Here is a 25,941-nt window from a genome sequence, read left to right on the forward strand (position 1 = left end):
ACTTCAGACTTGCATTTTATGTAAACAGATGTCCTGCTTTCAGCTGCAACAGGGTTATTTTCTTCTTAGTAGCTGGTACAATGCTGTGTTTTGGATCAAGTATGAGAATAATATTGATAACACACTGATGGTTTTGGTTGTTGCTAACTAATGTTTATACTAAGTCAAGGACTCTTTAGTGTCTCAGGCTTTCCCATCCAGAAGGCTGGAGTGGCTCAAGAAACTGGGAGGGGACACAGCCAGGACAGCTGACCCAAACTAGCCAAAGGGCTATTCCATACCATAGAATGTCATGATGAGTATATAAACTGGGGGGAGCTGGCTGGGGTCTGCCGACTGCTGCTTGGGGACTGGTTGAGCATTGATCAGGTGGTGGTAAGTAACTGTATTGTGAGTTACTTCTCTTTCCCTTTTGGATCTTATTCCTCTCTCTCCCCTTCTCACCACTATTATTATTATTATTGTTATTATAATATTTTACTGTATCTCAATTATTAAATTGTTCTTACCTCAACACACAAGTTTTACTTTTTTCCCAAAACTCCTCCCCATTCCTCTAGGGTGTGAGTGAGCGAGTGGCTGCCTGGTACTTGGTTGCTGGCTTGGGTTAAACCACGACAGTACGATTGTTTAAAGATTCCTGGAGATTGTGAATAAACTCACAAAGATAAACTCTGAAGGAAATAATTCTTCATGTCTGCATGATGGAAAAATTACCCTTTCCACTATTATTACCATCAACTACCTACCAGCTATTAGCTACTACTATATTGAATAGTACCCAGAAAATTATGACATACATACTAAAGTGATAAACCATCAAGTCACCCCTCAGCCTAATGGGAAATCCAACAGGCTTCCCATGAGACCTGCGGATGATTTTCCAGTCTATCACTGGATCACTTCATCACTGCTGAATTCAACTGACAAATCCTTTCTTCTGCTATCTCTGTGTTGCCTTGAAAAGAAGGTGGTCTTCAGACAGTAAAGCTCATTTAAAAAAATAAAATCCACAGTGGGTTTTAGAGATGGTAGATGAATACGCTTTTACTTTTGCAGAAAACATATGGATGTACACACAAAAATGTTTCTATTTAGCTCTTATGCACTATACACAGGTAGGCAGGCATTACTCTTTTTGTCAAGTGAAGACATGTGACTCAATAATACATTCAGAAGTCACATAGCACATGCACAGCAGAAGAGAATCTAGCTTTCCTAAATCCCAATTTGATGCTAAGTCCTGAGACTGGCAGCCCATGGCACACACGTAAAAGGCAAACCAGCATATTTTATATGACAGAAGATCAAAAGCTCAGATTTACAAGATTTTAAAGATGCAGCTATGGAAAACAGTAGCTAATAGCTGAGCTACAAACTCAGCTGTGCCACAAATAGAGGCAAGGTATCACCTAGCAAATGCACTTAAGGAATTCATTAGATGGGAATGTCTTCTCCAGAGCTGATTATGTGGACTTGATGCCTATCTGGAGTCTTCCACCTCTCCCAGTTATGTGTATTATCTGTCTACACCTGAGCAAAACACACTGCTATCTGCTCCCACCAGACACTACAGAATTTCTGTCACAGGTTTCAGTGGAAGTAGCACCCAAGTGCATTAGATTCTTAACTCCTATTTTCAGCTGCATTTACTTCACCTCATGCCTGAATACCACGCTTTTGACTAAAGATGGGATAATTTTCTTTATTAATGAAAAGAAAAAGAAGAACAAAACAGCTAAATGTTATTGTAACATTCCTTAGGATACATGTAAAACCTGTAAGCACAGCACCACAGAATAAAGTAAAAAATAATAATAATAAAAATAATAAAAAAAGAGCTTCCATGAACTTTGGACACACAAAGGCTGAAAAAACTTTCTGGAACAAAAGTTGAATAAACTTTCCTAATTCACAGCAAATAAGCTGTTTAAACAAGCCTATTCAGAGTACTGTGTAACACTAAAGGCAAACCTGTGTCTTTAGATCTAAACGACCTGTGATCTGCTGCAGCATCAAATCTAAAGCTGAAATCTGGTACAATAACAACTATGTCACTATATGAAAAAACTGTATTTTTTCCTGATACTTATGTTTTAAATTACCTATTATTTTCAACAGAGAAATAATAATCAAATATAATAAAACCCAACTTGCCACCAGGAATAATCTCGTTTCACAGAATAAATACTACTTCTCGTTCTATTCACAATAACCTTTAGAAAAAACACAGTGAAGGTTCAATAGTAGAAGGTATTTTAAAATTATATTTTCTCCTTAAACATTAACTTTTCTATCTCTGTTTCACTTGCCCACTACATGGCAAGAACTCCTCCTTTATACTTCCTTTATAGGTTTTATTCTATTTTCCCTGTCTGTTTTAACATTTTATTTATAAAGAATGTTTTTAGTCATTAAAGTAGTAGTGTAGCTTGTCTTCATCCAAGGTAGCCTTATTTTAGTACTGTCTCACATAAGTCTAAGGTAAAAAAAACCAATACATGTTACTTTTTTTAAAAAAATGTGTAATAGATTGTACTAGTGCCTAAAAGCTACATATTTTTAATTTTCTTTGAAAATGAATATAGACAAATAAAAAGGCACCTAGAAAGGTTGGTACAATAAGCATGTCTGCATACACACAGGACTTATTGCTACAATCCTTCCTAAAACACAAGAATTTCCATCTGAATATGAGCAGAAACTTCACTTTGAGGGTGACAGAGCCCTGGCACAGGCTGCCCAGAGAGGCTGTGGAGTCTCCTTGTCTGTAGACATTCAAAACCCACCTGGACACGATTCTGTGCAACCTGCTCTGCAGAGGGTTGGACTAGACGATCTCCAGAGATCCCTTAGAACTCAATTCTGTAATTCTGTGATTTGGCAGCTGCTAATTTTGTTGAGTTGAATATATATTTTTAATAATTATAACCCAGTTCTGTGAGGCATGTGAGCTTAACAACTTCAAATATATGTTTAACAGTGAACATTTCCAATATCTCTAGCATAATCACTTGCATGCTTGAAGTCTTGATATTATGGGGCTTTGTAGCTTCAAGTTTATTTCAGAATGAAGCCTTTGGAATAATAATAAGTTAGCACTTTTTAATTACACAAAACATACAGTGTACAGTGAGCTGAAGAGCAGTACCCTCTCCAATCTAAGAACTGACAATGCTCACTACATTGACAGTTTGGAGTTGTCAAGTGTTCTCACAACAGCTTTGTTGACTGATACATGTTTCCAGTGCTCTGAAATTTGTTTTAGACAAACTGCTGAATCTCACTGCTGCAGTTAAAATGTGTTCTTACCTCTTTCTGTAAGAGGTCACTATTCCTGCAACAGAACCAAGAGAAGAGACCTAGTAAGAGGCAGCAAAGTATATGGTCACATCTGCTGAGTTTACTGCTGGGATGGTAATCCCTCTGTCAAGGGGAAGAACTAACAGCTGGAGGTAGCAGTTTCTTCAGCTCCTAGACCAAGGTCTTCCAGAACTTTCCTGTCAAAACTCCAGCAAAAATCCCTAACTGATGCTAGGGCTCTTTTACCCATGGCTTACTGTATTTTCCATGAAAGTCTTCCGCTAGTAGACATAATTTTCTTGTATATCTAAAAAAATGAATCAGCTGCATCATCCCTCCCTTGTAGTCTTATCAGGTCCTGGACTCTGCACAGAACACCACAGTCATATTTCTGCACACAGTTGATAAGGTAGTTTCCTTAGCTAAATGGAAATAATGTTGTAAGCAGAAACATATTGACAGCATTCTGGCGTCACTGAGGACACCTGGCTTGCTTCCTAAAGCCTTGTGTCTCAAAGTGACTTTGTTATCCGCAGAACCTCTGTTGCAACCTGAGTTTCCTGGCCTGTTCCTCCTCCTACCCAGCCTTCTCACACTTGGTTTTAGAAGCCCTGACTTTGCAAAACAGGTTCAACACAGGGGTGATTTCTCTCTTACCTTCCCTAAAACTCTCCTACTGTTGCTTGGAGGTGCCTTCCTGTCATGGCTGACATGCTGATAGGGAATTTCTTGGTCCAAAGAGTCCTTGTTCTTTTGCTAAAGCACCAGGTGATATTTTTCCTCTTTTTTCTACTTTTGTTTTCTGCCACTTGACCCTGGAATTTTGCTCTCATGCTGAGCTGGCAAGGGCAACCTATTCCTTTTCCTTTTCTCTTGTATGGATTTTCATATCCTGGAAGTCCATCACAAATCAGAAGAACACATGCAAAAAACTCCCATCCCAAAACAAAAAGCTAACAAGTGGCATACAGTTCATGTCAGTCACCAGTGCTGTCAGGTAGCATAGCAATTTTTATGCAAGATGGTTGGTTCTGAGGTGCTTTCCAGTAACCACAAAAGATTCAGTGGGAATAATTTACTTCACTTGTGGGACCTGGGTGATTATTTAAGGGTACAGGAAGACCTAATCCTACTGAAAAAAACTGAACGATGTATGTTCAGTTCAGTTCACCGAATAATGCCTGGCTAAGGATTTACCAAGATGCTGCCAGAAACTGATATGGGGAGAGATCCCAGTCTCTGCTAGCTCCATACCACTGCACTACTTAGCCACACTGAATGTCACTATTTTAGCAGATTTTTTTCCGTTCTGCCCCTCCATCCCCTGCTCAAAGCAATGAAAGACATTAGAGAACTAGGCTGGCCCCTCCCTCTTACTTTACATTAATCCTTTAGACATTAAGGAGAGATGCTGTGATACCTGCTTCCAAGTCTTGCTGCCTTTTCATGCCCCACAGAGGGAAAATTAACACATAATAGTTAAAGAGAAGATGAGTTTTAATCTCCATAGCCAGAACACTTTATTTACATCTTAATCTCCATTTTCTTGAATATGTAAGTGTAGATCTCACCTTTGCAAGCTCTAGAGATAGAAAAGCTGGAGAGAAAGAAGGGATCTAACATCAGAAAAGCAATGCTGCTTTAAAAAAGAAAAAAAAAAAAAGGAAATTAAACCCCAAAATATTCTTACTTTAAAATAAGAATTTCAGAGAAGAAAGAAATTCTACCACAAGAAACCTCCGATTTACAGACTGCCTGTTTACGCAGGCCAGTGTCTGACTACCCTGGAAAACTTGTTACTTGCATAGTAATCAAGCCTGCGCTTACTACAGCTGTTGCAGAGTGAATGAACAATATTCTCAGCTAAACAATGAGGGGGTTCAGCCAACTCAGCCATCTGAAGGACCAAGCAGCAGAGACTATTTCAGGTCTGGGGAGGAAGGCTTAAAGCTGAATCCAACCATGCAGCTAAAAGCAGGAGAGCCATAAAAACCTCAAGGGCTTGTCTGCATATGTAGCTGTTTCTTATTAACTTAGTAAGGTTTACATGCTAAATTTACTAGGTTAGACTGAATTTTCAAGTTAAACTGGTCATGCACAAGGCACAGTCTTTGGAATAAGCATGTCCACACTTGAATTGTTTAGGAATATCTTAACCCATTGGCAGTCCATAGGCTTTATAGCTTCTTTACCACGCAGTTCAGCTTCTGATTCAACTGCGAAATAATGGCTTTTAATATCCACTGGCAAAGCTATCCCAGCAAATTTCTCCTTGCATGGACACTGAGTGTTGGAGCGCAGTTATACAGGTCATTCCCTGCCGCCAACAGAAAAAAAGTACAGCAGTAATCATACTTCTATTTGAGTAACTCTCCTATTGAGAGTCCTGCTGTCAGTTTTACTAGGCACACATTACACTCCAAATAAATGCTGTTATGCTGGCAAAACCTGTAAGGTAGCAACCGATGTGAGGCTCTCTTTTTGAACCCAACTCACAAAAGGTGATAATGACCTTTCCTGTTAGTCTTACAGCCTCCAGGAAAGAACGAACTTTGGGAACCTTTTGTTGCTAGATTTTGTTTTGTGTTTGGTTTTGCATTGTTTTGGGGAGAAGAGGAGGATTGTGGGTTTGGTTTAATTGCTTTTTTCTTGGGGTTTGGTTGGTTTGGGTTTTGAGCGGCTAATGCCAAAGTGAGAACACTAAAATAAACTGTTTACTTTCTTGACAACATGTCCATGGCAACTTCAAAAGATGACAGTGACTTTGTTATTATGCTTGCGTGTGTAAAAGTAAATTATAAGAAGGTGTATTTTTTAACAAAAGAATGTTTCTCTTTAGAAACAATACAGAAGTTTTGTTTCACTGAGTTATTGTAGTTAGAGCCCTGAACCCTGCTGCTTTTAGGTTGAAATGTTAAATATCTTACAATGCCACTTAAGAAAAATAAAACATTTGTGACTTGGTGATGAAAACAGTGCAGAATAATCTAAAACATGCCCACAAATTGTTTACATCTTGTAAAGCACTGTAGACATTTGGATAGAGCAACAAAACCTCATTACTCAGAATTAGCAAGCTTCAGTGTATAATGAGAACAGAATGCCTATCCAAAAAAAAAAAAAAAGAGAAAAAAAATTACAAAAAGAAAAAAAATGAACCCTCACATTCTAATGTTCCCAAAAGGCATTCAGTTTTTATTTAAATACATAGCATAACTTTAGCCTATCCTCTTAAATTCTTCATTCAGATCCAAGCCTTCATAAATTCCTTTACCTTACTACTCAGTAGTACACGACAGATCATTATTAAATACTATTTTATACCAAAAATAAATGCCAATCAGGTAAACACATTTTATCAACAAATACACATTACATATAACTAAATAAAATTGTCGGTTATAAAGAATTTTTAGTGAGAGACACAATGAGCATGGAAATAGCCATACAATAGCCACAAGCTTCAAACAGAAGTTTAATGGCTAATTCTTCTGCATATTTCCCAAATGCTTTTGCTCACACAGAATGTAGTTATACTGTTCTGTATGCACATTTATGAGCATGAAAAAACACCCTTGTGCACGATGATCTTTGAAGAGAGAATATTTAAATTTTTAATTGGGGTTCTAGGGGTTTTTTTTGTTTGATTGTTTTTATGAAGTCAAATAAGCTAAATCTTTTGACAAACAGCTGCAGTCTTGGACAACAAAACAAGAAGTTACCAGTGATAAACACATACCTCTGTTATGAATGATTTGGCTGTTGAGGGGTTCATTATAAGAATAGCCCGTCTCAGAGTATCCCGATAGCGGTTCAGTTCTTCTATTCGCATAGTGGCAAAGAGCCCTGTGATCATTTTATTGATGTTGTTTTCTACTTTCTGCAGTGCTACATCCATTCCCTGTTGAGACACTTTGTCCAAAAACTCTTGTATTCCACGGATATCTAGGAAAATCACAAGCCAAATAAGATTTTAATTGGTAAGTAGAAAAAAGACACAATTAACCGTTCAATTCCTTTCACAGAAGTGTTTTGTTCAGTGCCAGGTATACCCCTGTGGGCTTTCACTTAATATTAATTGGATATCTTCCTGACCTACGTTCATGGCATTTCTTGAAATACTTAAACAGAGGAGAGAATAGCTATGTATCAGCTACTGTCCAAAAGAACCACTAGAAAACAAATGTAGAAAAATTTCTAGCAACTTTCCTAATTTGGTCATTCAATCATCACACTTGTTCCTTATTTTTCTTAAAGCACTTTCACACTAAAATCCATAAAAAGCAGTGAAGCTATGACTGTAACACTGTGCTTCTTTTGAGTGAAGGTTGTATGAGGGCAACAGAGGGAGAAAAAGGTAGGAAGCAAATAATTTCCTTTTGCAGGACTCAAAATTATGTTATCTACTGCAAGATTATGTAGCTTAATGTATCTAAGTCAAGCTTGAGCTGTTCACTTATCAGAAAGTCTTGTTCTGTTCACTAACCACAGAAAGCTGTGGTTAGTCCTGCAAACATGAGGCTAACATGGCCAGAGGTCCACGCTGCAGGGGGAGAATTATGTGACTCCCCTGCAGCAAAGCATCAGCAACATGACAGAGAAACCTGTGTGATACACCCTTGAAAATATTGTGGAAATTTCACACGTGGATTTAGTATGGGAACTATGATGGTGAAAGTACAAGATCAATGCAACTAAGGTGTGGCTGGTAACCGCGGCAGAGGAACTCTGCTCAGCCCCAAGGGAGCCTAGCAGGAATACTGCAGCATCTAGACCTGATGGGACTTCAGGGAAGAGATGGAAATACCTGAGCTAGAAGTCTTTGTGTTGACTTTGCTGGAAAAACTGTATCAAAACTATAACTCAAGTTTTCCTCTTTTCCAAGCCAAGTGAATACTCTTCTTATTGAGCTATAATTTCAGAGTTCTGGGGAGCTCAACATACTCTGAAGTTTAAAGGTTCTGACAAACACAGGTGATCTTGATGCTTGACTTCAGGTTATGGCAAAATAAGCTATCTAAGAAGTTCTGAGTTTTACAGAAGTCCGGCAGCCCTATCAAGAAGATCTGAGGCTTAGACATTCACACCTTGATCTGCTTATTGTTGGCCACAAACAGCTGCATATGGAAATAAAAATTCAGTCTTTACATTAGAAAAAAGCTCTGCCTGTCTTCCCCAGCAAGAATGTACTAATTAGAGAGTATTAGAGATAGCCATCTTCCTCCAGCACCAGATTACCAAGATACTTCAAATTACAACGGTTTACAATCAAACAGTCCATGAAAATAATTCAGCAGAGTTAGTCTTGGAAGTTGGACAATCAGCAAGTTGGGTCTCTTGTCTAGAGCTCTAAAATACCATGAATTGGAATGAAATATTATTTTAGGCATTTAGGCTATTTCAGGCATTCAGCACTGCAACCCCATTCTTCAGACACTGCTGAAATACCAGCACAACTAAACACTTGAAGAATAGTTTAAACATGAATAAAATACATGCTTACCCTAAAAATAAACTTCCATAAGAGAATCAGATACTAATTACAGCTTCTATTTAATATCTAAATCAGGAAAATTAAATTCAATCTAATCAGAGATGTCAGAATTTTTTTTTTTTTTTGGCATTTTAAATATCAATTTAAGAAGCGACAAGATTACTTGAACTGCTACAAATACATCTAGTTTTATGCAAATAATAAAATAACTACTTTCCACTTTAACCCCTTCATTCTAAAGTTTCTGATGCTCACCCGCTCTGAGTTAGTCAACATCCAGACAAATGAAATAAAAACTGAAGAAAACTGCCCAGTTGGAGTCAAAATTATTGAAGTAAAAGGAACACATGAAGATAGGATCTAGATACACTATCAATATAGGGGGAACACTATCAATCAAGGGGAAAAGGTACTTAGGCTATAAGAACCCTTTAAAGTTCCATAGCATAAATCCATATATTCTTCTCCAACACCAGAAGAGGGTAAGCAGGAACCACCAAACAAAGTTTTATTTGTCCTTTCAAAACAAGAATGTAATCTCCCTTGACCTGAATTTATAAACACACTGGAGTTATTAGCCGATATTCTGTATAATCTGTGTTGTCCCAGAAGCCAGATTATGGGATCAAATGGCTTTGTTTGCCATGAATATCCGCAAATGTAAACAATGAAACAATTATCTTGAATCTTCACCAAATGAAGGGACAAAAGGCACAGAGATCCAGTATTATTCTACAGTTCTACATTTATTAGGTGACCGTACCAACAGTATGGTATCTATGTGATACACTTTTGGAAGAACAGCATGATTCTAACGGAAAAGATACCAAAGCAGGATTCATAAAACTTCTTTACTAATTCTGCCTTTGGCATTGATACAACAAAAAGCTGTGGGCAGGAAACAAATACAGACTTTGCTTATACCTCAGTTTACCCAGTAGAAGAATGGAGGCATTGGTGATGCTCACCTGCTGCTATGAAACAGCAGAGAGCACATAAGAAACCCCTGCTATTTAAATGCTATTTAAATAATGACGATGCTTCCAATATTTCGGCAGCAAGTCACTAGCAATGATCATATTCAAAGCGTATGCCAAAGAACAGATGCTGCCACTGAATGGGCAGCATTATCTTTCCTGCGTGGATTGTCTCAAAGTGGCACATATCCACACTGCACTCTGGAATAATCTTTCTAATACGTAAACTCCTTCTGCAGAAAAATCTGGCAAGCAACCTGTGGTACAGATGGCTCTGCTGCGGAGACACAGGACTGTTCATGTTTGGAACACAGGTGTTTCTTGCCCTGAATTTGCTAGCCAACCTGTTGCCCAGCCAGAAGACACATTTCTATTTTTAATTTAAATCAGATGAGTCACAGTAATTTCCAGAAATGCAGAAGAGCTGCCCATTATCACCAATATTAATTATCCTCCTTACTGATAAAATCCAAAGTTACCACATAGAGACAAACCAATGCAAGAGCCAAAGCTGCTATCTCCTCTCCTGACTCCGTGTCACTATTAGCATTACATTTTCTGTTTTTTCACCGTACAGTCATCACTTCCACTCTACACATTCATGCACAAGAACATAGAATCATTCTGCAGTCAAATACTCCACATCAGATGTAGGGTTAAACCAGGCTGGAAATTTAAAAGAGATATTACCAAACATTCTCTTTTTCACCAAACTTGTAGCTGATTTAAGATATTATGAAGTCAGCTTGGAAAGTCTAATAAACAAAGAGGAAGGCAAGCAAAATTTATCAAGGACTCTTGGAAATTACCTTCCCTGTCTACCCATACATAACCATGCCACCACAAGGCAGACATCCATAGGAAGGTCTTATGCTCTGCACTGCTGGTGCACAGAAGGTCCAGCACTGAACACACTAGACTGGCTGCAGCTACAGCTAAATTTTATGTGTAGAGCATCCTGCATGGGCAACCACAAGGCCCATGGCCTCCTAAACTCTGAGGATCTGCCTGATTATATTCAAATGGAGTTAACTCAGCGTAACACCACTCATGACAAGATCTGAATTCAGGTGCCAGCCTTACCACAGACTTGTCCTTACTGAGTCAGTTACTATGGACCTGTCCTAAGAAAGAACTTAGAAAATAAAGTATAAGTCAAATCAAGTGCAAGCACCTAAACTCACATTGTCTTTTCATTGAATAATATTTTTGATACTGTAGAAACCGCAACAAACAGGTATCTTACATGGTGTTACAGAGCATGCTCAGTGCAGAGTTAAGCGCACTTCACAGACTACAGCTCCTATATCTAAATCGCCTTAAATGACCAGCCTGGCAGGAGCACAGTCAGACCTCACCTAACACAAACAATAGCACTATTTAATGGAAAGCTCAGTCGTTCTGTGACAGAAAATGTGCCCAGCCAGGTGACAGGGAAAAGAAGTCAGTATTTTCAGAAGATCAGGAGGATTTAAAATCTGTGGCTTTCCTTGTCACCAGATATAGAAGAAACTGTCTTTGCTCTCTTTTCATTGAGGTCTCTACACTGTATATAAGAAGATTCCTGTCTTCCATGTCTTGATTTTAAGACAAAAAATAAAACATGGTTCTTCCACAAGGTATTATTTTAGTCACTGGATCAGATGTTCCTCTCACTTCTTTGTTCTCTCTGGCCCTGCGTCACTTCCCTTTGCTATCTCTGTTCCAATGCAGAAGAACAATTTCAGAGGGAGCAAATCTCCTACTCCATCTTGGGGAAAGCTTAATGATCAGGACATTGTAGAAGAAAATATGCCAGGGTTCAGGCATCTCATATAGGAAAACCAGTATGTATATGCAGTGAAGATTTTATAAAATCAGGACATTGTAGAAGAAAATATGCCAGGGTTCAGGCATCTCATATAGGAAAACCAGTATGTATATGCAGTGAAGATTTTATAAGCTGTACAAAATGAACAAAAAGTATAAACAATTCACATGCTAAGTACTTCTTATACCTTATTATAAATGAGAAATCTACAAGTTAGAAGCAGATGTAAAGTTCCTAAAAAAATTTCAGATCACACTATGACCAGGAGAAAAGAAAGATGGCACTATTCACCAACAGTAATTAATCTATCCACCTCCATCAGTGTATTTCATCTAAATTACATGGTGCTCACTTAGTACTTTGGTTATTTCAAAACGGGTTTACAGTCATTAGCTCATCCTCCTTCTCATACCATTTTAGATCTGAGAACATTTTCCTCACAGTATCCAGATGATAAATACCAACTGATTCAGCTGTGGCAGTAAAGGTGAATGCGCCCGACATAAATATTCACTGGCTGATTTACACAAAAGACTACTTTATTTGTACAGTTGATGAGAAAAGCCTTTGTATAATAAATGACACTGTTCAAATTCTTAGCAAGAAAGCTTTATAAGACTAGCACAGTGATTCTTCCTTACACAATGATGGCTGAAATGACAGCAACTATTAATTATAGAAATGCACTGTACAGAAGGGGGATGCGCAGCTCCAGCTGAACTATGATGGTGCCACTGCTCTGCTTAAAACCTTGAGCAGTGTTCACATTCCTGTGCATGTGCTGATATTTATTAATATGGTTAAGATCTAGACTGAGGAAAACAACAGTTTGGCATAATCATTCAAAACCAGTCCATACTACTTTCACAGGAGTGGGATTCCCTCTTATTAGTTAGCTTATATGTAGTTCAATGAACCTCCAAAGTAAAACAGACTAATAATACTAAAAAAATTCTACGTAGCTTCTTCATATTAGTGTTTAGGAACCGAGAGTGAGTAGCTATTTGAGCTAGTTTAACTATCTAGCTTCAGAGAATATAGTAGCAGTAAATTCAGGCTCACATGTTTAATTACATATGAAATCTCATTTATATTATCAAAAGTTCTGGAACCTAACATGTGGGGATAAAATTTCTTTGGGAAACTGAAAATATGTAAATGGTAAGAATGATCAGTTTTTCCTCCCTTGCTTGCAATTTTCTGATACTTCACACATGCAAAAGGACAATAAATTTTCTCAAATTTCATAAAATGATCCAGCTGAGAAAAGGGAAGAAAAATATATTTATATATTCTTTTATTTTTTGAAGATATTTAGAATCCCAACTGTAATAAAAACAAGCTCAATTTTATTGAGATGAATCTATTGTGGTACTACTGAAACGCCTATGTAATTTTTATTTTAAAGGATCATCCAAATGCCATTTCCATCAATTACTTTCTAGTTTGTCCTATATCAAAATTATTAGAGATTATACTTCAAATAAGTCAATATAGATAGTCTGAAACAGCTGAATCAATGTTGGGGGAGAGATACTAACTTTTACAGTTCTTAAATCCTACAAAACATAAGTTTCCAACATTACTGGTGATTGACACATGATTTTTCCTTTGAGTTTCTCATTTTTTTAACTGGAATGAAAGGAAGAAAGGAAAAAGCAAAGGATAAAAAAGATAAATAAAATTGAAGCTAGAGCTAATCCTTAAGAGCAGCAGCGGCTACCTTAGCTTCTCAAAAATGACAAGGGAATCAGATTGTGATCACCCCTCACCGTGGAGGCTGACAAGGCAATATACTCTATAATCACATACTTTTGAAAGTGTAACCTGCTTTCTAACTCTTCATTCAATTTCTTTTTTTTTACTATAGTTTGTATTAGAGACTTCCAAAAGGCAGGAGTTGCCTTTGAGTAAAACAACCTCTTACAAAGAAATAAAAATTTCCTTGCCTGGTGTCTCCAAAGATTATAATGGCTTAGACCCTACTGCTGTTTTTGTGCCAAACTTCAAAAATTATACTTAAATCCTATACAACTGTACAGCACAGATCTATACCTCTGTCTATACCTATATTTAATAGCAAGTGAACTACACTTCCGTCTATGATCCACCAACTCTCCCTGTTGGTTTTCATAAGCATGAGGAACCAAGCATCCCCTTCCAAGGAGGGGGTGAGGAATAGCATTCTGGTAATAAACCAAGTGTGACTATGTGTGTGATAACCTTACTGCAGAGAAATTGTTATCTGATTGTGCATCAATCTGCTCCTTAATAATTTTCTCAGTTGATAAAAAGTTTATACTATAGAAACAGGAATATTTTATGAGTGGACTGTGCTGTGAACAGAAGCTATAAAAGTGACACTGATAAGCTAAGATTTAGAAATACTGTAATAAATATTTTCTAGCTTTTTTCTGAATCATTACTTCCTCTTTTTCTTGATTGGCTAAAACTCTTAGAAAAGTTCTCTTTTCAATTTATGATAATAGCTGGCATTTCTGATGTTACTGTGCCTAACTCATGCCTTTTTTCCAACGGCAGTATAATTTATTCAACATGCAAAGTGCTTTGTTCAATAGTTTCCTCATGTGGTAACAGTTCATTTATTTAGCTGCCAAAATGCCAGTTTACAAACTCAATTTTAGTATTTCTGAGAAGATATTAAAACAGTGTGTCGAGAATTGAAAAAACATCACAAATGGTAGTAGAGATTAGCATACAGTTCAGATATTCAAATACTCTTAAAATAAGTCACTTTTCCTCTGATGCTTGCAGACTGTGTACATATATGAGAAACCTCATGCCTCCGCAAAACCTTGAGATAACATCTCATTTACAGCTATCACCCATTACACAGATACTAGGAGAACACTTACAGTTTTATTTTGACCTCAGCACTGAAATTCTAGATATAATAAAATATTTGGTGTTCCTTCCTTACTAATACAACTCAGACGGCTGTGAGGGCAAGCCTTCAAATACTTTATACATTCCATCCTTAAAGACAACAAACATGAGAGAATGAGAAACCATCTCTTACCTTCCTACATATTCACTTACAGTTCCTGGAATGCATTTCGCCAACTATTATGTGTTTGAAAAGCAAAAGCACGGCCATTGTTCCACTACAGACATTTTATAGAATAGTTCAGTTATCTCAGAAGTTGAATAATTTTAAGGTCAACCAAATTATATATTCAATTTCTGGTGGCAATGTCAACCAGAAAAAGCAAGTTGTTAACAAAAGTTCTCACAAACAGATGCTAACTTACCATATAATTGACACATTAAAGTTACACAGATGAGAAATACATGTTCCTTTCCTTATCAGGATGACATAATAAATACTAAAGGAAAAAAAAAAGTTCAATAATAAGCTTGAATTAATTATATGTTTATTGAGGCACAGTGAAGTAAATGAGTATGGGAAGCTGGCAAAGAGCCAGATGAGTAATAAACAGTTTTAGGACTGTCTGGAGACAGGCTTGAGAATATTATAATCATCAGGCAGCTGAAAACAGCCTCAGGGTAATTATACGCATTTGCAATCTATTAAAGGGAGCATGATTCTTTTATGAATCTATATTAAACTTGCATTAAAACTTTAAATGATCTGAAAATGTTATGGTTTCAAACACATCTTTGTCACCGGTCATCATATATTTATTTCTGGAAAATGTGCGTGCAGGAAAGTGTCAATGGAATTAGTTTGTTTAAAGGAGATAGTAGGAATCCAGGGTCCATATGCACAGGTGGGCATTATCTCAGAATATTACCCCTCTTACAATACAGGAGGTAGCCTTTCTGCAAGGAGCTCAGCCTTTTGAGTTCCAGGTATAATCCCTTTTTTCCCAGGATCTTTAAAGAATAGTATTCCAATCTTATTGCATTACACACTATTTGAAAACAACCGCCTTCCTGGGGCAGGAATGGGGAAAACGCTCTCTTCATATTTTCACAGACCTCTCAGACTGGAATCCTTAGTAATACAGATCTCACTGCTTTCCTCGTTGAGATTGTATTTTATATTTGTCTCTTTCTCCAAAATTCTCCCTCGGGCTGAGCCTGTGACATCTTTCTACTGATGTGACCAGGTACCTAGCACCACTGCCTTCATTCTTTCCAGGTGCACAAATTATCTGAAACCCCAGCATATGCTGAAGAACAAGAAGGGAGATCCATGAGGATGTTTCTGTGAGACAGATTCCCTCTAAAGTCTTTCCTACTGTTAATCCCCTCCCCTTTCAGCAGAGTCTTCAATTACTTCTTCAACCTCCATTTGCAATGAGAATGCCTTCTTTAGCTTCACAGGGCAAATTCCCTTCATAGCCTTCATGCTTGTTTTGTTTCTTTTCTTTACAAAAGTTAAAATAAAATTACCACCTAAAGGAATGGTAAGTACCCATTGCCAAATATAAGTAGTATTAGTAGGAAGGTGAAAAAACTGTAAGCAAAAATATCTTAGTTCTGGAATTGGTAAATACCACAAATGAACAGTGATGTTTGCATATCAAAGGCACGCTGTGTTGAAAAACAACAAAATGTTAGGTCAGAAATTTGGACAGAGAAATGGGGTTTCTTAACCTTTTTTTTTAATATAAAATGCAGAAGGGTTTTAAAATATTACTGCCACCACTATAAAAAAAAAAAAAAAAAAAAAAAAAAAGACAAAATTCATTCTCCAGAAACAATCTTATTTTCCTAGCCTTTCTAGATGAAATGCAGAATCTATCTGCTTTGGTACTAACAAAACATTAAAAATAAATATTTTCAAACAGCTAGACTTTCTTGCTTTCATCTTAGAAATGGAGATACCTACACTGTACATTGCACAAAATCCACAATAATGTTTTTGCAATGATTGACTGGTTTCTTCATAAAGAATTTACTACAACAGAAAAGTATCTATGAATTCCTGGAAAATACAGTGAACTGTAAACTGCCTGAAGAGTAAGACATGAATTACAAAAGCTTGCCCCTTGGTACTCTACAGAGATAAAACTCAGCAATATGCTGGGATTCTAGGTCAATTACTCTGCTTATACAGCCTGGCCTCACACACTCAGATCTCAAATGACTATTTCATTTGTTTTCCTCTGTGACTGAATGTGTAAGGGTCTTTTTCATGTTACTGTTTGGGGACTGGCTGTTGTCAGATGCCAGTCTGTGGGCTAGGAAGGATTTGCTGTTTCAAATTGCATTTTGCTCACTTTGAACTTGAAATCATAAAGTAAAGACGTAATAACTTGGCAAAGCTTGCTGAAAACATTTACAGATGTCACTGGCTCTTTTTATAAATCTAAATTTTGCGGTTTCCAAAGGTGTAAGTTATACATTTATAGTATCCAGTCTGAAAATGTCTTCACTGAAAAGGGTGCTTAAGGTCCTAAGGAAGAGTTCAGAGACTTACTGGAGGAACTGCCCAGTCTCTACACTAGCTTGTAAGGAGATGCACAACTATCCTCTGCAGCAGAGTGATCCTATGGTTTGAGCTGAGCAGTCAAAAATGTAAACAGCAGGAGCAGATTGGGCTGCTTAAATGAAGTAAATTTGGCTTGTACTTACTGCGTGGATAGTAATTTTAATAGCAGGTTGAGAAAGGCATCAGTCTACTGCATAATTTCGCTGCATTTCATGCCGCCTACTCTTTAACTCTGCAAGAAGACTACCGTTAATGGCATTTGAAGAAGTGTAGAATTGTCCTTGAACGCTTTTAATATGCTCATATGAAATTTTCTTAAACAAAATCAGATTTCATGTGCCAGGTAGGCCTTTATCTTATTTTACCTCAAGGAACAGAAGACACTGAATACAAGCAGACTGACTACACTATTTCCACTGGAATTTTGATCTAGATCATCCCAGCAGAGAACAAGGATGGTGAAAAAGATGATGACTCATCTCATTCATTTTCACAAATTCATCTGAATACACTAAATGTGAAAATACAATTATGGTAATGAAATCCAAACAAACATTACCTAAGTCTGCTCAAGTCAAAATGTTCCCTTTTCTCATCTCCTCACTCATTAATTGTTACTGTGTGTTAGCTTCACATTATTTATTGGCAAGGCTCCACCACTGACAAAAGACTATGGCTTTACTATAATCTCTCACTAGTTACTCAGCTTTAACTAAGTTGACAGCAGCAAAATACTTTTTTGATTATTAACAAGGTGTCTTTTATATGGTATTCAAATAACCAGCCTACTTACAATTTCACTTGGAAAAAACTCATCAGTTAAAAACTTAGGTGTCAATTATTTCAGAAATGCATTTCTAACTCACTTCTTCAACACCCAGCTGGTTATGACTTAATGAAAGAATTGCTTCCTTTAAAGACTTTGACTGTCTTTGTTTGTAAAAAACCTTTAAGCAGACTTGAATCTTCTAGCATCTAGATAGAAGAAGTGTTGAAATTTTAAAACTGAATATAGTTGTCTACTTCTATTCAAAAAAGAATTTGGGAGTTTTGAAATACGGTAACATTGGGGAGATAACTCTCAGCCCTGCAGAAAGACACATTTCCAGTAATAAACAATAGTCTAACTCTCCGATAATGAAAAGGAATCTATGATAGACTGCAAGATAATAATCAAAAGCAATCCAATCCATAGGACTGAAAACCTATGGTATTGATAAATTGACACATAAATGGTTGCAGCCTCTTTTAAAGGTGCAAGGGATCTGGTTTAACACAGTATTTACTTTTGATGTGAGCCCCATTTTACTGTAGGAAAATTTATTTTAAATATGAAGGGCACGTTTTCATTCATAGAGTGAAAGTATTGGAAATAATTTCAGTAATACAACTCAAGTATTTTGTAAATTGTTAAATTAAATCACTATACAAAATTTTTCAGAAAGGAAAGTGTTGGTGTTCTGCTGGTTGCTGGAACCATTCCAACAGCATTTTCATATTTTCTAACTTACAAAAAGATGGCAACAATGGGAAAAGAAAAAAGAAAAAAAAAAAAAGGATTAACACATACTAGAATCTATATTCCCATTACTTCTCAAGTGCCATTTACACTATGGAGACATCACTTAATGTTATGACACACACCTTGAGAAGGAAGGATCACTACATACAAAAAGCCTCACCGGGGCAAGAAATTGCTGTTTGCACAAGTGCCAGTTCTGCAGAGGACAGTGCAAAACATATCAATAATCTCTTCCTAATATGAATTTAATTCTAATACAAGTGTTGCTCTCCCACCTACTTTAATGTTTAATACTAAATGTTACATAGAAATGTCTAATACGAAACTGCTGCAAGCAGTTAAACTGAGCAAAACTTCCAACCAGAATTTGATTTTAGGTCTGTATGAGCTGAGAAAGGCAGTAAGTCCCACACTGCAGCAGACCCTCTCAGGCAAGCTGAGGAATGAGTGGGATATTTTGGAGGGATTTTCAACCACCCTTAGCTGCACTGACACAACAATGGGATTGTTTACCCCTGGACTTCCACCCCATTTCTGCATGCCCAGTCTTGATTTCTTTCTAAAATAGGCACAGAAGCAAAGGGTAATCTGGGATTCTTGGGCCAACGCTCTTTTACAAAACCCAAACCAATGTCGTGCTTTTTGATTTTTATTTTTTAAAGTATTTCACGTCTATACACCCATCTATATGAACAGCTTTCCCAAACATCACAGAATCATAGAATTAGAATCTGATGGGAGTTCAGGACATGGTGTAGTCCAGCTTCCTGCTCAAAGCAGGATGAACACCGAATTCAAACTTCTCCACGCTACAGTCCATTAACAAGTGATTACAGCTCCCCTTTTCATGCCCTGAATTTCTCCATACCTCCCACTCTGTGCAAGCCCTCCTATGGCTAATACAGAACCTGGGAAGAGAAAACGTGCATTGCTAACATACTGGAAATGCTTTGAGTATATCAATAAAATAGCAGGAAAAGGGGGAAAAGTGACATAGTTTGTTAAGATTTATAATAAGCTCCTGGCAAGATTGCTCTCTAGGGACTGATAAGAAAATAATGTCATCGTAGGTACTAGGAAAACTACTGCTATAGACCAAAAGCTGACTAGAAGAATTAAGAACAGACAAAATGTGTCAAGCCTAATGATTTCTCATGAAACAGGGTAGGGAGGAATTAGAGAGGCATTCCAGTATGAGCAAGAAGAGAGACAAAGAACAACTCCTATGGTAATGGAAATAACAAGAGAGGCCTCAGGTTACAGTTGGTGATCTGAAACGTCTGTTCTCTTGTTCCTTATTAAAGGTGGAAGAGGAGATAGTAAATGAAATCAGAAATATAAAGTTTTATAAACAAAATGTAGGAAGCAAAAAGACTATAGAAACTGCTTGCTGCCCTAGGATGGCTGTTGAAATTAAGGATTTAGCACAATTTATAGAAACATACCTTTGCATAGGTAATAGCCCTATCCAGAGCTGCAGATTAACTGAAAACTCAGGCTGCATTTAAAACCTTTCTATTCATTATATTAGTCCCAAACTATGCACATATACAAAAAACACCACCACAAAACCCCTAAAACCCCACAACCCCATCCCCCCCAAACCACCTAAAGCACACAAATGGTTAATAAAGGAACAGATTGTTCAATATGTACTAAATGTAGAAGAAAAATTTTGCACTTTCCCCTGATGTATATGATAGTGATCACTGATCAGAGTCAGATTAGCAATTGATTTTAGCCAGTATGGCATTACTTGTAGACTACTGAAGCCAGAACACCGTAGAGGCTGGTAGAAAGACTTAATATTTGCCAAATGTCACATCTTGGGATGACATGTCACTGAATGAGTTACAAGTCTGAAACTTATTCCTTGTAGGCAGACATCTGTGTTACATAAGTCACACCATAATCAGATTCCTACCCACAAATCAAGAACAAAATGACATAGTGTCTGAACTACGTTCTCAAATTAAACAATGAAACTTGCATAATTTAAAACTAGTATGTATGAATATATTTATTCAAAACCATTAATTACAAAATTGGTTCAAGGTTTTTAAACTCAAAAATACATGCAAGAGGATATCTTTTAGCTAGCAAGATTATGATCTTCTTCATAGGTACATTGCTACTTAAATGCCCAAACTCATAAACCATGAACAAATATACTCTTTGCTGCAAGCTTTTTGGATGGTTTTTGTGTGTGTGTTTTCCTTATCCTATGGCTGGTGCTTTTAGGTGCTTCTCTGTTATAAATAGGAATTCTATTCATCATTTTCTATCGTTCTAATTTAAGAATTTATTATGTAGCTGGGGAACAAAAAAATCAATAACACCTGACCTGAATGCACCAGATATTATGCACAGTGAATCGCTGAAGTGAGCATTTTTCCTTAACTTTGAAAATAAGTTTTAAAATGTTCATCCAAACCCATCATGATTACTTCTGAATAATGGATGCATCTGAAGAAACCAGGTCTGGTTTCAAAGCAATTTTCCATAGGAAAAAGATCATAAAATCAGTTAGATAATGCACCTGTACTAGGGAGAACTATCCAGCTCCCCTCTCAGCCATAGAAAATATCTGTTCTGAACTCAGCTGAGTCACCAAGTTGGATGGCGCAGTCTTGTGATGCTGCCATCTGTGTCGCACTTACTCTAGCACACAATCATCAATTCAGCACCTTTCAGGAACACCAAATGAACTCAATAGAAGGAACACTGTCTTCTACAGGCTCTCCTCCTCAAGTTATTCTTTTTACAGAAGTTATCTTTAAAAGTTTTACATTTATGAAGAGAAGCTCAATTCTTGCCAAGGCCTCTGACCTACATTCACCACTGCTTCAGCGTCTGGCCATCAAATATATGCCAACAAAGAGGAGAGATTCACCACGCAATAAACAGTTCTACAGAATGCAAAATCTTACATGTTGCTGCTTGAATTGTCACCTTATATTTCTACGGTCCAAAAAACAAGAGAGCTTGCTCAAAACTTTTATGCTTCATAAACACTGGCAGAATAGAAAGCCAGAAGAGTTCTCCATTTATCAGCAAGCTCAAAGAAATTATCAAATAAACCTGTAAACACTGATGGATTTTAGAAATAGATTTCTCTGAGGTGCTGTGAAATGCTGACAGAACCATAAATGTTCATAAGCAAAACGTAACTTATTGGAAGACTAGAAAAATGTAACGTGACTGCTTTCAACAGAATTACAGATTTAACACAATTACCCTGCTAAATACATACTTACCGTAGTCATTATCATAAAAAATAATGAATTTCTGCCAGGCATATTCTGTGACCACCCTCAAGATGACATCGTTTAAGTAGACAGGGGGGCGGACAGAGAGCGTGTAGTCATCATTGCGGTTGCTCCTGGTGAGCCCACAGCCGCTCCTCGGTGTTCCTGCTGTTGAGCGCTGGATGAAGAGGTGAGGGATGTGCATGGCATCTGCCAGTGACTGCAGGGATCCTGCTGAAGTGCAGCCAATGGAGCTGACAAGGGCCAGGATGCCTTGGTTCATCAGGTCACAGGCTGTAAGACAACACAGGGATATTCAAGATGAGAGGGGTTCAGCCTGTAGGGCCTATTTTGCTGTTGAAATGCAGACACTGGTATTTGCAACACAACAGGTTCAATCAAGTAAAACACAGAAAAAAATTTGCACATTGAGTGGTTTAGACTTGAAATTCATTAAAATCATGCGGTTTCTCTATTCACGTTGAGCTGTCTTGTGGTGAAAGCTGGAAGACTGCCCTGTGCACCTTGCCCAGAGATGAATTACCCCTTGAAAATGACACCCACCCCTGGGCCTTCTGAGGAACTTTAAGAACTGATTCCAACTACCAGATTAACATGATCACCTAAGGAGATAAACACTATTCAATGTCTAGCACAACAGCTCCATGAATAGGATCATTTCATTATACAGAGAAAAATTGAAGAAATAATAGCTCAGGCTTGCCATCAACTTTTGAAGACTATGTATATGATTACACACATTAACTTGCCCAAGCAAAAAAATGAGTTCCTTTTGGATTTTAAGACATATATGCAATAATCTTATGTAACTTTTTTTTTTTTACCATGAAAAAGCTAATCATAAGTAGCAAAATATTTTCAAAATTCAGCGAACAGTGTATACACATTTACTCTTATGGCTTCTTTAAGGAAGGCACGGAGTTGTTTATGCAAAAAGTAACATCTTGTAACTAATGGTCCTGTTAATGAGAGCTGTGTTACAGCAGACAGTCTGAAGTATACCACCAATGACATCCACATTAATACTAAAGGTGTTTATAATGATTAATGTTAATGCAATCAATAAATATCAAAGGGATTAATAATGATTAGGTCTGTAATTTTGAAGGATTTCCCTGTGAAATAAAGCAGAGTCAAGTGTTTATATTAGGTTTCTAACAGACTTGAGAGGTTGAATGAAGAGACAACATGGGTTTTTAGCATAATCCCCAGAGCACATCCAAGGCTAAATTTTTAAATACTCCATTTGCCACTGGCAAAGCTACATGTGCAGTTAACCTGCATTTACACACATACATTAGGTAATGGAATGGTAAAGAGTAATATATATTCACATATGAATAGCTAATGCTAAACTGTGCAATTACTTATTTTGCAGGAATATTCTGTACACAAAACAGGTGCAGGTAAAAACAAGAAACCCACATGTGAAAATATATTCCCCTAAAAATACAAAACCATATTTTAACACCAGACCTGTTGTCTCATATCATATGGCTCTTACTCACAGTAAGTAATGTTTTACTTCACAAACATTTACCGATCTCAATGGGACTATTTACAGTGTGAGGAATAGAGTTCCACATTCAGGCCCATGTGGAGACTGACTTTGTAGCAAAGGACAGCACTAGAGGTCAGGAATGCAGAGAACCACCTTCTAAAGCCAGTGCATTACTCTTATTAAAATATGGATATCTGGAACATGCCACGATTCCCAAGGCATACTTATCATACTGAGACTCCGTCCAATGGGAACATTTCTGACTATGTTTATGCAGATACCTATGGGAGGGCAAGTGTTCCCACAGAGAGGTTTCAAAGTCTTTTGGCTTATGACAAAATGTTCCCTCTGTATATGTTCTGAATATAGCTCAGCTTTTGGGCCAGCTTCTGGGCTTCAGGTTAAAAGTAAAACATTTTCAATAACCATAAGTATCCTTTTTCAGAAAGGTACCAAATATCATTGGTAATTAGACAAAAAAATTATCAGTATTGCACAAGTTTCGAATATTCAGAACATTTCAAAACAATCTTACTAGCTATTATTCTTTTATGCTGGTTGTTACATTCTTCATCATCACTTTCAACAAAGATAAAGGGCTTGTCAAGTTATCTTTTTTAGGGATATGCTGAATCTCTTTCTTGATATATCATTCTCCTGCACCAAGTACTGCAATATCTAGGTTGCATATCCCAGTGAGATACTACAGCTTGAGAAACAATTTTTATTCAAATATTGATCTACCCATCAATAAATACCTGTAGCTATCTATATGTCAATAGATAACTTCATAGCTAGATAGCGATAGACAAATAAAATTGATGCTAGATTTTGCAAAAGCCTGCTTTTGATTCAGCAAAAATTTAAGTCTACATGGTCCTGATGCCACCTGTTCAAATAAAATATGTAGCGTGACCCTCCAGTTTCTTAAATGAGACTTCTAAAAATATGGCAGAGTAGAACTGCATTACAAAAATTGCTTGAAAATGTCTAAATTTCCATGCACACTTACAGACTGAGAATAACCACTATACTCCCAATAATGTTATGAAGTAGGGAACATGCTTTTGTGAAAATTGTTACTGAAACATGAAGGCGAAGAAAACAGCATGGTACATTTAGCTCCACAGGGACGAATGTTAATACTGGCAAACAAACTGATTAAAGGATTAAAATCTTCCCTCTTGACACTGCACCGCATTTGTTACAATAGCCTCAGGACTGAAGTTGCCTGTGTGGTTCTTTCTTCCATGATATGCTTATGAGAATCCTGTGTGCTGGACTGGGGCAATATGGACTTAATTATGCTCACAAATAGACCTTATTCCTGTACACTTAGAGACTACTTAACATACAGAGAGTTAGCTCCTGAGTAAAGGGCTATTATCTCAGAGGCAGGTTTTTCTAGAAGATGAGTGCATAAGTTGCAGAGTTTGCCTCAGGGTCACTTTGACTGGATTGTTGTTTAAACAGAAATAGGATTTCTACAATATATACATATGAAGTAAAGCCTATATGATATGTCAACCTTATGTATGATATTGATATTTTCCTTAGTCAAGCAGAACTTCCATTGGTTCCAGCAGAAGAGTTGATTGGTAATAAACACCAGACAGGTCTACACATTTTCTTAACCCTTTTCCCCCCTATTTGTTTGTTTCACAAACAAAAGTCCTATTAAGTCCTTTTCCTAGTGATCCAAATCTTTCAATTATATCTTATCAATTGACTAAAACCTCTGGTTCAAGCATATTTGAAATCCTGCTTGCATTCCCTTCTTAAGCTTGAGCAAAAAGATAACCAAGTGATATTTTTGTCCCATCTGTGTTAAAAAAATCCACATGCTCACACATATACATATATAAGGACTTAAATGTTATCTTGCTGTTCAAAACTCTGTTGCAATTTAATCTACTATGACCTCCTCAGAGATTGTATGTTGAAGCTGGTATTTAGTCTGCTGCCAATATGATCAAGGAATATTACTTTGCCATCAACTAGAGAGAGAAAAATATTGCTCTGTCTTTTAAGTCCTCAGTCAGGACAGGAGAGATGTCCAATTCAAACGGACTTGAAAAGCTCCATTGAAAGTTTAACAAACAAGGAGCAGATTAGTAATGGTGTTCATAAAACACTATTGTTCCATACCATTAGCTATGTTTAAACGTAAGTTGTCCAGACATTCATTTTCCCTCATAACCACCAGATCGCAGATGCTATTAAAAACTGGATCTTCAGCTAAAGGAGTAAAACTCACCACAGAATTTTACACGTAACATAGGGATAATACTAAGAATACCTATAAAATAACATAATTTAAAATGTTTTTCCATTGTATATACATGGAGCATGTATAGCACACACTAGCATGTACCCAGCATTACTTTTAACTCTTTAGCTTATCTTGTCTTTTTCAAAATGCAAAATTACTGAATTTCCAACACTACTCGGCTGATCATCAATTAAATGTCAATCAAAAATCAATCAAAACAAAACTCCAATCTTTTAGAGTAAAATTTCTTCTAAGCTAGTTTGGCATGGCTTCTAAAGAAAATAAAAAATCTAATTTTTTGGTCAGTATGCTATTTTTAAGACTAAAGAGCATAGCCAATGCAATTTGAAAGAAATATTTTACATCTAGAC

At 36.9% G+C, this 25,941-nt stretch overlaps 1 protein-coding gene across 1 annotated transcript in view; it reads right to left on the minus strand.

Moving 5' to 3' along the window:
* GRID2 (glutamate ionotropic receptor delta type subunit 2) overlaps positions 1–25,941 on the minus strand; it is a 730,680-nt gene that overhangs the window by 287,761 nt on the left and 416,978 nt on the right. The window contains exons 3-4 of the mRNA XM_027812082.2: positions 21,786–22,070; positions 7,043–7,248 (exon numbers count right to left, since the gene is read on the minus strand). Coding sequence (XP_027667883.2) covers positions 7,043–7,248; positions 21,786–22,070 — 491 coding nt within the window. The remainder of the gene's footprint in view (positions 1–7,042; positions 7,249–21,785; positions 22,071–25,941) is intronic.

Source organism: Falco cherrug, chromosome 1, assembly GCF_023634085.1.
Source record: "Falco cherrug isolate bFalChe1 chromosome 1, bFalChe1.pri, whole genome shotgun sequence".
Lineage (NCBI taxonomy): Eukaryota > Metazoa > Chordata > Aves > Falconiformes > Falconidae > Falco > Falco cherrug.